The sequence below is a fragment of the Vulpes vulpes genome, chromosome 12, assembly GCF_048418805.1.
Source record: "Vulpes vulpes isolate BD-2025 chromosome 12, VulVul3, whole genome shotgun sequence".
NCBI classification, from domain to species: Eukaryota; Metazoa; Chordata; class Mammalia; order Carnivora; family Canidae; genus Vulpes; species Vulpes vulpes.
In genome coordinates, this window is record NC_132791.1 from 7,237,728 (window position 1) to 7,253,041 (window position 15,314).

The following is a 15,314-nucleotide window of genomic DNA, read 5'->3' on the forward strand; positions in this document are numbered from 1 at the left end:
GATTGATGACTTTTAAGTGATTCTGGAACATCAACAGTTTACCACCTGAAAAAAGTATGGTCCTCCCATCTCACATCAAAACAAATGCTAGATTTAAATATGAAAGATAGAGACACCTGGGTGGCTCAGTGGTTGAACATCTGCCTTCGGCTCAGGTGGCGATCCCACGGTCCTGGGATGGAGTCCCACATCAGTCTCCCCACAGAGAGCCTGCTTATCCCTCTGCCTGTGTTTCTGCCTCTCTGTGTCTCTCATGAATAAATAAATAAAATCTTAAATAAATTAATAAATATAAAAGATAGAAGTCAACTTCTTTTACAGATACGGAGTTTTACAAACAAAAAAACAAAAACAAGAGAAAATGAAGAGGTAAGTCATAAAAGAAATGCCAATGTCCAATAAGGTCAGGGGAAGGTATTCAGCCTCACAGGTTAAGGAAAGGAAAATTCACTGTACAAATATGAACTCAAAATGGATGAAAGACCAGAATGTGTGGGCTAAAACCGTACAAGAATTTTAGAAGAGGGGCACCTAGCTGGCTCAGTAAGTGAAGCAAGCAACTCTTGATCTTGAGGTTGTGAGTTTAAGCCTCACATCGGGTGCAGAAATTATTTGAAAATAAAATCTTTAAAAAAAATTTTTTTTTCAGAAGAAAACACAGGTGTAAATCTTGACAGGTGATGATTTCTTAGATAAGACATCTTTAAGAACAAGCAGTGAAAGAAAAAACAATTTATGGACTTCATCAAAACTGAAAACCTTTGTACTTCCAAGAGCTGCCATCAAGAGAGACAACTCATTAACCAGGAGCGCATTTTTTGCAAGTCGTATCTCTAACAAGGGATTTGCGTTTAGATTATATAAGGAACTAATAACAAAAAGGCAACCCAGGGGAAAGGATATGAAGAGATATTTCTCCAAGGAAGATGACAGATGGCCAACAAGCACATAAAAAAAATGTTCAATATCATTAGCTGTCAGGGAAATGCAAATCGCAACCACGATGAGATACCCACTCCACACCCACAAGGATAGTTATAATCAAAGAGGCAGATAATAACAGTGTTGATGAGGACGTGGAGAGACTGGAATCCTCACGCACTGCTAATGAGAATGTAAAATGATGCAGCCACTTTGGAAAACAGCCTGGCACTTTCTCACAAGGTTAAATATACAGAGTGTGTGTGTATTCATACACATAAATCATATATATATGATTATAAATATATACAAATGATTATATATCATAAATATATCATAAATATATATATATGATTTGTCAGTGATGCTCCTAGGTATAGTATAACCCAAGAAAAATGAGAACATAGGACCACACAAAAATTTGCACATGGATGTTTACAGTCACATTGCTCGTAACAGCCAATAGGTGAAAACAACTCAACCGTCCATTAAATGTGAGCAGATACACCTAAAGGTGGTACACCCATACGATGTAATAGTACTTGACAAGAAAAAGAAATGAAAGTGCTGACACATGCTACAACACGGATTAACCCTGAAAACATTATGCCAAGCGAAAAAAATCCAGACACAAAAGACCAAATAGGCAAATTTTATAAAGACAGAAAGGTTAGTGGTTGCCAGGGGCTGGAAAAGATAGAAGGTTTGGAAGCGACAAGCAGGGAGTGGGAGCTTCCTTTTGGGGATGAGAAAAGATTCTAAGATTGATTGTGCTGATGGCTGCACAACTCTATCTACTAAATAAAATATTTATATACTAAATATACATACTGAATCATATATACTAATATACTAAATATTGATACTAAATTACTAAAAAGCCCTTGACTTGTATATCTTAAATAGGTAAATGGTATGGTGAACGAATTATATCTTTAATAAAGCTGTTTTTTAAATAAAGAAATGAAAATGTAAACAATAATTATGTTACACGTCTACTAGGTCTCCATCTGACAATAAACTTCCCGGGCAGGGGGTCCCTTGTCCATCCTATAACCCCTGACCTCCCTGACAATATTCACCAGTCCTAATAAAAAAACTAACACAAAGTCAATGCTTAATAACAGAGAGACACTGCCCAGCCAAGTTGCCATAGAATAACTTCTGAAAGGGAAAAAAGAGTTTGTTTCCAGTATGACTTTCATGCTTGAGTTAGAGATGCTCTCCTATATTGTCTCTCTCCACCCCAGACATGTAGCAAGAATTTGAATAAAGTTACGTCTCCACTTGCCTGTAGAGCACCTTTCTACTCACTGGTTCTACCCTGACCAGAGGAAACCATACTTAGAGATGCTCTGGGTCATTCCCCAATGTTCTGAAGACATCCAGCCTCGTTCGGGTCTCGCCTCAGTGTCCATGCGTGAGTACAACCAGCAGGTGTCGCTGTCTAACCAAACTTCAAATATGCTAGCTGCCAGCAAGTGGAGCATAGCTCCCCCTTTATGCACAGTGTGGGCTAAAAGCATAAAGAACTTCCTTCGGAGCAGTACAACATGGAACAGGAGAGAAAAAAGAGTAATTGTATAGTGGAAAAACCCCACCAGCACTATGTCAAATCAGGTGATCAAGGTTAACATCAACAGTGATAAATATTGTTGATAGGAATGTCTTTCATATGATGTGATGAGAATGGCACCTTTCCTCCCAAAAGATATTACCCCAGTTTAATCATGAAGAAAAACGTCAGAACTAAAAAAAAAAAAAAAAAAAAAAAAAAAAATCTCAACTGAGGGACATTCTATAAAATGCCTGAACGAGTACTCCTCAGAACAGCCAACAGTCATCGAAAACAAGGAATCGCAATCAAGAAGAGCCTAAGGAGACATGGGTGGTGGTGTCCAGGATGGGACTCTGGAACAGAAAAAGGACCTTAGGCAAAACTGAGGAAATCTGAGTAAGGGACTTTCAGTCAATAATAATGAATCATTAAGTGTGACAAGTGGGCCACACCCATGTAAAATGTTAGGCAAAACCAAGTGCGGGGTAGATGAGAATTCACTGCACTATCTTCACAGTAACTCTAGAAATCTAAAACTGTTCTCAAGTAAAAAGTCTATTTAAAAAAATAATAATTCATTAGCTGCCAATTTCACCAAACTGGGATTCTAAACAGTTCCAACTGTTTAAAGATGAATTTCTTCCCCCAGGAAAGAATGTAGTCCCAGGCAAGTCCCATCATTTCTGCCACAGCATATTCAGCTTCTTCTAAGGAAGAAAAGCACTGGAAGATGTATTCTTAACATGAAGACTGGCAGTGCTAAGAAGTTATTCAACCAAGGTTTTTACTGAAAGATAAAGCCCTTCGAAAATGGTTTATGATCCAAACTGCACCAATGCCCCCACAGCTCAAAGAAACATCTGGGGTCTTAAATGTTTATTATTTCCACCAGGGGGAAAAAAAGTAGTCAGAAAAGCACTCAATATATACATTGGTTTAAGGAGTCTTTTAAATTTTATTTTTAGGGCAGACCCGGTGGCGCAGTGGTTTGGTGCTGCCTGCAGCCCAGGGTGTGATCCTGGAGATCCGGGATCGAGTCCCACGTCTGGCTCCCTGTGTGGAGCCTGCTTCTCATTCTGCCTGTGTCTCTGCCTCTCTCTCTCTCTCTCTCTGTCTCAATAAATAAATAAAATCTTTAAAAAAATAAATAAAATAAATAAATAAAATAAATAAATTTTATTTTTAAAACACACAGGAGCAATAGAGAAATATTATGCTGCTTCAATAAATGGAGGTAGGTAGCTTTTGGTTTTTTAAATGAAAAATGGGTTGAGGGGCACCTGGGTGGCTCAGTGGTTGAGTGTCTTCCTTGGGCTCAGGGCATTATCCGGGGGTCCTAGGATCAAGTCCCACATCGGGCTCCCTGTGGGGAGCCTGCTTCTCCCCCTGCCTGTGTCTCTGCCTCTGTCTCTGTGTCTCTCATGAATAAATAAATAAAAATCTTTAAAAAAAAGAAAAAGAAAAAGAAAAACTGGGGTTGAGTGGCTCATGTGCTAGATAGATTCCTGCTCCCCAAATTACTCATGTCTAAAGAAAGCCCAGCCAGCTATAATCCAAGGGGTCATTCTTCACCTGCTGGCAGCCACCCAAACCTCAAGAACAGTGTCTAGAAGGGTGAAACAGACAGTCTTTAAAGAGGCAGCAAATAAGAATTAGGACTCTCCATATCTCATAAAAACGGTTATAATGAAAGTGCAAATCTACCCCACGCCACTCAAGAAACCAGCAGGATAACAGCAAACCAGGAACCCACACCCCAAGGGTGAAATACATTGGACAGTACCCATGAGAATGTTTTACATCTGATGGGGAAATGTGGCATAAAACGATCGCAGAATTCGCCCCCAACGTAAGGGGTTAGAGCTGAGCAAACACCCCCAGGAAACACAATGCAGGATGGAGAGAAACAAGCTGTAAGGACTTAGTACCTACGGGAATGAGATGAGTGGGCTGGGACTCTTCCAGCTTGTTCCTCAGCCAGTCAAAATCCTGGTACCTCCGACGGACCGAATACTCTGGCAGGTCAAACTCCACCCGTGTACTCTGCAAAGGAGAAGAATGGAACAAAATACACGTGAGGGAACAGTAGCACATCTTGGCAGAAAGGAGGGGGAAAGCTCTCTTTGAGTAACCAAGCTGAGCACGAACACACTTTCCACGGAAGGACCAGCCAAAAGGTGACGAGTCCAGGCCCCCGGGACCCAGCTCAAAAGTCAAGGATCTAAAATGGAAATGTTGAGGTTTTGTTTGGTTTTGTTTTCTCTAGCCTTAGGAAATGGAACTCAACTGTCCCGCAGAATGTGTTTAGAAACATTTGATTCATTTCCTCCAGGCTTAACTTGGAGGATTTATTTTAGCAGAATAATTCCACGGAGGATATTGCTACTGATCCTTTAAAAGAAATTAAGTCTCCACCTCCTGCTACATATGCTGACAGGTTTTACCTAAGGCAGGTGAGAGACAAATGAAAAGACCTAATAGAGCATTTGCTCATTTAGGAGCTGGACTGGATGAAAACAGAAAAAGTTTTGCCTCATCTTCCATTTTCCTCCAGAAGCATAACCTTGGAACCAGACTGTATTTTAGGTGATTAAAAAAAAAAATCTAGAAGGAAATAACAAAATGTCATTGTACTGGAGAAAAACCTAAATCTCATCCCTTTTCTCCCCCGCTCCCCCCCGCCCCCGCCATTTTTCAGGCATTTAATGTTTTACATCAGCCATCGCTTTGCTTGAAGTCTTCTGAAATGTGATTGCAGCACTTTGATATGAAAACCAGTACTAAACAAAAAATTAATTCATGGCAAAGCAAGATTTTTACACATTAATTTGCCCAAACTAAAACTGTGTCTCAGCTAACCCATTTTTTTCCCTATAAGGGCACAGACTATATGAAAATTATAGCTCTTGGAAATGAAAGATCAAAATTTTAAAAATGGTCCAAGTTACATTTTATGAATTTACTCTTTCAGGCCAGAAGTCTGTTTTAATCCAAGACACCAAGAAAATCTTAAAAACATATGAACAAGAATCATCCAACAAAGAAAAAGCTGTGAACAGCTTTGGCATTGAGAATTACGATTTCATCCTCCCCAGAACCTATGCTCACACACAGTCTACGCAGAATTTTGAAGTCAAAGGACTTGGTCTTGGACTGAACCTCAATTAACTCTTTCTGCATCTCTTTTCCTTTTCAAAGTCCCATGCACAGCCTTTCCCTGTGATGGAGGATAATCAGTGGGAAGAGGTGAGGAGATTCACTCAACCTAAGTATTATGGTTTATTAGAAGACTCCTAATAAAGAAGACCCTATTAGAATTAGCATTATAGAATAGGGGGTGGGGGGAAGAATGCCTAAATTCAAAGAACAAATCACTGCTGATGAATTTTCATGCATAAGGGTGATGGAAATTCAAAGGGCAGGGAGCCTGACACTCCTCCAGAGGCTGGGCGAGGAGAAGCCTGTGCATGAGCAGTCCTAGCATCTGCTTTGTTTCTGCTGTAAACAATTTTAGTTTTGGCGGAATTGACTTTTTTTTTTTCCCTTCTACGTATTCAGGCTAGACATACTTATTTTAAAACTTCAGAAAAGGGATCCCTGGGTGGCGCAGCGGTTTGGCGCCTGCCTTTGGCCCGGGGCGCGATCCTGGAGACCCGGGATCGAATCCCACGTCGGGCTCCCGGTGCATGGAGCCTGCTTCTCCCTCTGCCTGTGTCTCTGCTTCTCTCTCTCTCACTGTGTGCCTATCATAAATAAATAAAATTTAAAAAAAAAAAAAAATAAAAAATAAAACTTCAGAAAAGGGGGACCTGGGGGGCTCAGTTAAGCGTCTGACTCTTGGTTTCAGCTCAGGTCATGATCTCAAGGTCATGCTCTCAGGGTCATGGGATCAAGCCCTGCATGGGGCTCCACGTGTAGTGCAGAGTCGGCTTGGGATTCTCCCTCTCCCCCTCCCTATTCCCCTCCCTCCCACCAGTGCATGCATGTGTGTGAGCTCTCTTTCTCTCTCTCAAATAAATAAATAAAATCTTTTTTTAAAACACAGCTTCAGGGGGTATGCCCAGGTGGCTCAGAGGTTCAGGGTGTGATCCCGGGTCTGGGGATGGAGTCCCGCATTGGGCTCCCTGCATGGAGCCTGCTTCTCCCTCTGCCTATGTCTCTGCCTCTCTCAATATCTCTCTCTCTCTCTCTCTCTCTCTCTGTGTGTGTCTCTCATGGATAAATAAATAAAATCTTTAAAAAAAATAAATTGAAAGCTTCAGGAAAAATAATGGATTAAAAAAATAAAGATCAGTTCATAATCCCTCTAAATAGAGAAAAACACTATTATGGTTTATATCTTTCTGTATCTTTTCTAGGCATATCCATTCATTCACTCATATTTTCTAAATCTCTAATAGCTCTTAAGTATCCTTCTGTCAGTTCAAATCTACATGATCGTTTTTAACACATATGTAGCACTCCACTGGACAGATATACCACAACAAAACCAAATCCTCACTTAAGTTGTTGCCAATCTTTCAGTCAATAAACAATGCTGTAGTAAACATCATCAGGCATCTGCTTGTTAAGGCTCAAATTCCTTAAGATAGAATTACTGGATAGGAGAGAGTGTATATGTATTTTATAAAATGCCCAATCTTTTTTTTTTTTAATTTCAAATATTTATTTATTTGAGAGAGAGCAGAGCAAGCAAGAAGAGAAGTAGGGAGGAGGGGCAAAGGGAGAGGGAGAAGCAGGCTCTCCACTGAGCAGGGTGCCCAATGGGGGCCCTATTCCAGGACTCTGGAATCATGACCTGAGCCAAAGGCAGGTGCTTAATTGACCGAACCATTTAAGCGCCCTGCAAAATGCCCAATCTTTAAAATTTATTAGTGGTTTTCTTTTTTTCTGAGAGAGAAAGTACATGTACATGAGTGTGGATTGGGAGGAGGATTGTAGGGGAGGGGACGAGGGAGAGAGAGAGAATCCCAAGAAGGCTCCATGCCCAGCATAGAACTCAACAGGTTGGGGCTCTAACCCATGATTCTGAGATCATGACCCTCGCTAAAATCAAAAGTTGGATGCTTGGGCAGCCCGGGTGGCTCAGCGGTTTAGTGCCGCCTTCAGCCCAGGGCCTGACCCTGGGGTCCCGGGATCGGGTCCCACGTCAGGCTCCCTGCATGGAGCTGCTTCTCCCTCTGCCTCTGTCTCTGCCTGCCTCTCTCTCTCTCATGAACAAATAAATAAAATCTTTTTTTAAAAAAAGCAAAAAAAGGTTGGATGTTTAACCGACTGAGCTACCCAGGTGTATTTTTAATTAAATTAAAATTTAACTTAATTTGCTTCAAGAAATATAACAACTTATAGTCTTACCACATTTTCTCATCACCAGTGGTTATCTTTGATGGACTTATAACTGAAAAATAATATGTCATCTTTGTTTTGTTTCTTTAATGACTACTGGAGTTGAACATCCATTGAAATATTTGTTGGCTATAGATTTTTCTTTTGTGAGGGATCTCTTATAAATTGTCATTTCAATGTCTTTAAGTCTTTTTCATTTGTGGAAGTTCTTCATAGCCATTTATCTATCATAATTTCCAAAGGATTTTTCTAATACAGAATTTCTTTTTTTAATATTTATTTATTTATTTATGATACACACACAGAGAGAGAGAGAGGCAGAGACACAGGCAGAGGGAGAAGCAGGCTCCATGCCGGGAGCCTGACGTGGGACTTGATCCCGGGACTCCAGAATTGCGCCCTGGGCCAAAGGCAGGCACCAAACCGCTGAGCCACCCAGGGATTCCCCCCAATACAGAATTTCTAAATTCAGTCACTTTTTCCCTTTATGGTTGCTATTTTTTAAAAAAAATATCTTATTATTTATTCATGAGACACAAAGAGAGGTAGAGACATAAGCAGAGGGAGAAATGGGCTCCCTGTGGAGAGCCCAATGCGGAACTCTATCCCAGGACCCTGGGATCACAACCCGAGCCAAAGGCAGACGCTCAACTGCTGAGCCACCCAGGCATCCCTCATTGCAAACTTTTTAAAAATTCACCTGTATTCTCTCTTTTATTTATCATTTGTTTGTTTCTATCTTTAATTACTGCTATTCTACTTCTAGGGATCAGCCATTAGAAAATACTTTTTAAACCAGCAAAGAGGGATCCCTGGGTGGCGCAGCAGTTTGGCGCCTGCCTCTGGCCCAGGGCGTGATCCTGGAGACCCGGGATCAAATCCCACGTCGGGCTCCCGGTGCATGGAGCCTGCTTCTCTCTCTGCCTCTCTCTCTCTCTGTGTGACTATCATAAATAAATAAAAATTAAAAAAAAAAACCAGCAAAGATATTTGTATAATGATGTTCACTGCAATACTATTTAAAATAGCAAAGGAATCAAAGCAATCTAAATGCTTAACAATAAATACAGTTAAATTATGGCATATTTATTCTATGGTTATCAGTAACCATGTTATAAGACATCTTTAATAACAAATATGCTTCAATATGCTTTTATGAGAAAACAGCAAGATTCAAAATTAATTGTACATACGTTATGATTTCATTAGTGTTAAAAATGTGGATATAAATGGTTAGAAAAAATCTAGAACTCATAATGACAGCTGTCCTCTTTATACTCATCCTTATTTTCAAATTCTCTACCATTCTCATATAATTCTTTGATAGTCACACCAAAATAATTGTTTATTTTTTAAAAGCTTCTTTATGAACATATAGATTAAATAAAAATTTGTTTCATGCTTTGGAAAGCAATAAGGTAAAAAAAAAATCATCCTAAAGCAGAAGGATGCTCACACTCTCTGACTGAATATTTGTTTTACTTACTTTTACCACAATTTGTTCTAGAAAAGACAGGGAGATACATACGAAATATGATTAAATGACATTAATTAGAAGTAGGAGAAAGATCAAGAAAGAACAAGGACAGAGAGAAAAAGTAGAGCCAGGAATGAGGCTAGTAAAATACACTCACTATGGAATTCTGCTCACTTGCTAGAACTGGGCCAGAGACAGTACTATGAATTTCTGAAGAGAAACCCAGTCAGCTGTAAGACTCATAGTACTCATAAAAATATGCAGGCCTATAAAACCCCAACTATGAGTCTGTAGCAAATTTTTCCTCTGTGAAATTCAAGGTCTAACTTAGGAAAACAAAGTAAAAAGAGTTTGGTTCTATTTTTCTAGTAACAACAAAAAGAGAAAAGTGCACACCTACAGTTCCATACTCAGAGACAACCACTACACTGTTTTGTTCTGGGTCCTTCCACACCATGATCCATCATCTAGAATGTCCCATGAGGTCACATAGTCATGGGTACACACCTAAAGTCAGATTCACAAACAGGTAACTGAGCACAAGAGTTGTAACGAAGAATATTCATTTTTGCCATCATTCCATATGAGTATCTCTAGACACATCACAGAATTTTAATTTTTTATTTTATTTTATTGATCGATTGAAAATTCAATACTTTAGAAGACCTCGCACAAAGCCACAGGGCAATCAATCACCTGGCAGGGCACCTGTGCATTGAGCCTCACCTTAACCACAGAAGAACTCTTATTCCCCAGGAGCTGATGTGCCTAACTACTGTGGCTTGGAGCCCTTCCAAAGAATTTCCATTCAATCTAAAATTTACAACCAGTTCACTCTAGAGAGATTTGGTCTTCATCAGAAATGCCATTTGTTCAGGCCACAACTGAAACCTGTGAAGTCTGAGTGACCGTCCCCCTTCCCGCAAAGGGACCTCTTCCCTTGTCAAATATTAGCCAGCTAATCTCTTTCTGCTTCAAAACACTGCTACCCTAACAGAACACCTGAGAATGATGACCAGACAGGCTTCTGGTCTCCTCATGCTCCATGGAGCTTCATTTCTCAGAGCTTTACACCAAGCCTTCTAGAACACCCCTTCCATAATAAATTTCCTTGGTTCTTCCACCTATTTAGATTTGGAAAGCTAGCTCTCCCTGGAGACCACAGCCTCCCTGCTGTCCCAGCAGGTGGAAAGTCGCTTGTTTTCTCACATCTCACAAACTCTGCCCTCACCCCCCAAGACCAACAGTTGCTATTGATAACCCCCTCATTCCACACTGCTCCTCACCTCCACTGCTCCACGGCCCCGTGAAAACCCTCTTGAGGCTCATGCCATCAAGATATCTACATCTCTGTCCCCCTCACACCTGTCATCTACTGACACTCTATCAATTCTCCAGATTCCCAGAGGATTCTAGTGCCAAAGGGGCTTCCTCTCCAAAGCCCCTACACAACCGGGGGTGCCCTGGAGATCCAGGTGTTTTGCACACACAACACCCACCTTTGAGCCAATGACATCTCCTCCTTCCACTCCCCGGCTTCCCCGCAGACTTTGTCATCTGGCATAAATTCAGACCCCCCTCTCTCTAACCAGCACCTCCTGGATTTCAGACTCTTCGTTTCCCAAGACCCCTGGTGTTTCAGCATCTTGGGACCTACAGTCCCTTGGCATTCTGTCCAATTCTATCTTGACTTCCTTATTCAGCATCAACTCCATAACCTGTCACTTCTCTTATTTGCCACCATCCTAAACGTCCCTTCCCCTACTGTCCATTCACACAACTCTGGCCAAAATGCAACCACGCCCTTCCTGCTCTGCGACACCCGGGGTGTGAGCACACTCCTGGAGGAAAGATCACAGCAGGCCGACACGCGAACGGACACGCGAACGGACACGATAAAATCTACCACCGGACCCTCGACGCTGCCAGGTGGCCCTTTCACACTTCCAAGGTCAACTCTCTCCCTCGTTCTCCACGTCGGTTTATGCAAAGCCCACAGAAGTTTTGAAAACTTCCCAGCCTTCCCTCCCGCTCACTCTTAAGAAGATCATCACTTTTCCTAACGAAAACTGCAGCTAGAAGCAAAGAACCCTCAACTTCCTGCCACAAAACAAAACAAAACAAAGCAAAACGGAAACTTCCCTTCTTCCTCTAGAAACAAGGGAAAGAGTAGACCTCCCCCATCGGATCCCCCATCGGAGGCCACTTGCTCCCTCCACGTCGGCTCAGGCTTCTGTCCATCCCCGCTCAGCGGCTTCCACCCTCCCCTCCTGGCTCACCTTAATGCTCCCTTCTCTCGCCACGCTGGCCCCTGGCACTCACACAAGTCCCGTCCATCCTTAGACACAAGAAGTGGCCCCCGTCCACCCAAACTCACACTCCCTCCAGCCCCTGTTCTCACTTCACTGCCAAACCACCAACACTCTCTTCTCGCTCACTCAAACCCAGGGCATGCATGCTGGCCGCTGCTGGCCCACCTCCCCCCCAGGGGCAGCGCGGCCCGCAGAGTCATCAGGAACCCTCTTGTCACCAAATCTAACTTGGCTTTGTAATCCTTGTGTCCTTGACCTCTGAGTGCTATTTAGATGCCTCTGTCGACCACGGAGGCTTCTAAAACAAGGAGCTAGTTGGGTGCAAGATTTAGGATTACTAAGGAGATGGGTGAGAGACAGAGGAGGATGGCTCCTAGAGGAGGGCAGCAGGCCGCGCACAGTGCTGGGAGGGGGGCAGAGCTGTCCCTCTCTTGAAAATTGTGCCTGTGGAAGCACAGCACAGACGGATCTAGATTCCAGCCCGAGCTCCACCACTATCAGTTGCAGGTCTTCGAGTAACTTTCTTAATATGTCTGTGTCTCAGTTTCCTCATCCACAAAGGAAAAATACCGCCAGTACCTGCCTCATTGAGTGTGAGGATTAGCTGACAATATATTTAGGGCACGTAGCACAAAATAAACGATGGCTCCTCCAGATAGCGGAACACACAGTCTTAGAAATGATCAAACAGTCAGGCTTTGCCCTCAGTGGGGTGTCTGTTTGAGGTTCTCTCTTTCCCCTTGCCTCTCCCCACCCTCCCCTCAACTCCCTCTCAAATCAATGGATGGATGGATGGATGGATGGATGGATGGATGGATAGATGGAAGGAAGGAAGGAAGGAAGGAAGGAAGGAAGGAAGGAAGGAAACGATAGCATAAGGTGTGCTAACTGGCATTTACTAGCACAGAAAGATACCCAACACGTGAAATGAATGGGCAGCATGCAAAATACTCATTTTTGTCAATGGCTAGAGACAAACAGTTCAGAAATTTAGAAATGAGTATTTCTGGCTGGTGAGCTTATAGGTGTTCTTTCATTGTTTCAGCTTCCTTGAGTTTTCTAGTTTCTCTACGATAAGCACACTTCTATAAAATAAAAGGTTTCTATGACCAAAAAGTACAGCACACAGTAAGTGCTCAGTAATTGGCTATTATGATGATGATACTTTCTAGGAGCTTGCAGAGAAAAGACCCAGGATCCGCCTGCCCTCAGAAGGCCAGGCTGGCTCCCCAGAAAAGAAAGGCACCCATGACTTACATTTGGGTGCTTAGATTAGACAGTGCTTTGTCTAGGCTGGCTCTCAGCCTTAGGCTCATTTTAGCTCAGGCAAAAGCAGCTCTATACTTTGTCCGGCTTTGGTCATCATGAATCTGAATCAGGGGAGGAGAGTCAAAGCTCAAAGTAATGAAGTAAGTAATTGTACAACCTCGTCCTGTGATCATTAACTCTGCTAGCGAACCACAGAAGAGTGGGGGTCCCAGGGCAAGATCAGTGTGTGAGGCCCTGTGCTCCTGCTTGTCCTCTTCCCCTCAGCCCTGCACACCACAGGGTGTGGGGCTACATGGGGGTGTGTAGACATGCTTTAATGCGATGTTTGGCAAGAAGGTTCCACGTGCACCACCAAGATATTAAACCTGGTGTCACCACCTACACAGGGAAGAGCAAAGGACTCAGCTTTGAGATAGAATGGAGAGTAAGAAATGAGACGTAATCCCGCAACGGGGTTCACCAATCCTGTGGCATCACAGCCAGGTGAAAATGTGGAATGGGGGGCACCTGGGTGGCTGAGTGGTCTAGCATCCGCCTTTGGCTCAGGGTGTAATCCTGGGGTCCCGGAATCGAGTCCCACATCAGGCTCCCTGCATGGAGCCTGCTTCTCCCTCTGCCTGTGTCTCTGCCTCTCTCTCTCTCTCTCTCTCTCTCTCGCTCTGTCTCTCATGAATAAATAAAATCAAGAAAGAAAGAAAACAGAAAATATGGAAAGGGAATGTGGAAAAATTCTGACTTCTAGGATATCAACCCCAGAGAGAAGACAGAGAGATAAGAACACCAAGGAAAAAGAGGAAGGAAGGAAAGAGAAGGAGCACGGGAGAGCGAGGTGGTTTATGACTTGGGTAACGGAGGTCCTGTAGGTTTAAAACCGCGGGAGGTCTTTAGAGAGGGAGACAAAACATGAGAGACTCCTAACTCGGGAAACGAACAAAAGGTAGTGGAAGGGGATGCAGGCGGGGGCACAGGGTGACTGGGTGAGGGGCACTGAGGGGGGCACTTGATGGGATGAGCACTGGGTGTTACACTCTATGTTGGCAAATTGAACTTCAATAAAAAAATATTTAAAATAAATAAACAAACAAAAAACCAAAAAACAAAAAAAACAAAAACAAAAAAAAACAAAACAAAAAAAAAATAAAATAAATAAACAAAACTGCAGGAGGTCGACAGTACGGCAGAGGAACCAAGCAGGGTGGCCGAATGTGAAGGAAGGCAAGCACTGCTGTGCCAGCAAGGCAGTCACCTTGTCCTTCTGCTGTTTAGAGCATAAATTCAAGAAAAACAGGTTTTGCATTTTGCTGACTACAGGGTAAAAAATAAGTTGACCCTGGGGGTGGGAGGGGGCAGAGGTGGAAATAATTCATGGGAATACATTTATCAACCTAGAACCTCTGAGGATTGGGGAAGATTGTGTGCATGCATGTAGGTGTGCACATATTCACAGACAAGTTCTCAAATGTGAACCAGGTACAGAAATGACAGGGCAAGAAAACCAGAGAAATATCTGAGAAGGACTTAAATGTCCATAGAGAAAAGATAGTGTATAATCATTGCATAAAAATTTAGGCAGAGATTGAAAAACTAAACTCTCTGTATAAATATACAAACACGGAAAGGTCTTCAAAAATACTATGGGGGGGGGGTATACCTGGGGGACTCAGTGGTTGAGCGTCTACCTTCAGCTCAGTTCATGATCCCGGGGTCTTGGGATCGAGTCCTGCATCAGGCTCCTTACGAGGAGCCTGCTTCTCCCTCTGCCTATGTCTCTGCCTTTCTCTCTGTGTCTGTCTCTCATGAATAAATAAAATCGTTAAAAAAAAAAATACCGTAGAGAAGAGGGTTAGAAAACTATTACAGTGAAATCTGAATTATATATATTTTAACTCTATATGTGCATGTGTAAACACACACACACACAAGAATGGGGGATGCCTAGGTGGCTCAGTGGTTGAGCACCTACCTTCAGCCCACGGCGTGATCCTAGAGTCCTGGGATCGAGTCCCACATTAGGCTCCCTGCAGGGAGCCTGCTTCTCCCTCTGCCTATGTCTCTGCATCTTTCTCTGTATCTCTTTTGAATAAATAAATAAAATCTTAAAAAAAAAAAAAGAGTGGAAAGGATATATATCAAATTTTTAGCAATGGTTGCTTTTGGCAAGTAAGTGTGTAGGGCTAAGGAAGATTTGTATTTGGTCTTCATCATCATTTCCTTATTCACAATAAAGTATTTATAATACTTGCATAATTTTTAAAATATAGCATTGTCATCCAACAAAAGATGAAGAAACAAAATTTGAGTGTATTTTATTCTCTGCCCATCTCCTTCAAAGAATTTAGACAAGTATAGAACCCACTAAACTTTGACAGTAAAAAATTAATTTATCTTCTACAATGGAAAAGAGAAAAGGCACAGTAGACGAGAGAGATGT

General features: G+C 42.3%; 1 protein-coding gene across 1 annotated transcript in view; it reads right to left on the reverse strand.

Annotated features, from left to right (window-relative positions):
* SNX30 (sorting nexin family member 30) overlaps positions 1-15,314 on the reverse strand; it is a 115,019-nt gene that overhangs the window by 45,086 nt on the left and 54,619 nt on the right. Inside the window, exon 3 of the mRNA XM_072727661.1 lies at positions 4,412-4,522. Within this exon, the coding sequence (XP_072583762.1) occupies positions 4,412-4,522 (111 nt within the window). The remainder of the gene's footprint in view (positions 1-4,411; positions 4,523-15,314) is intronic.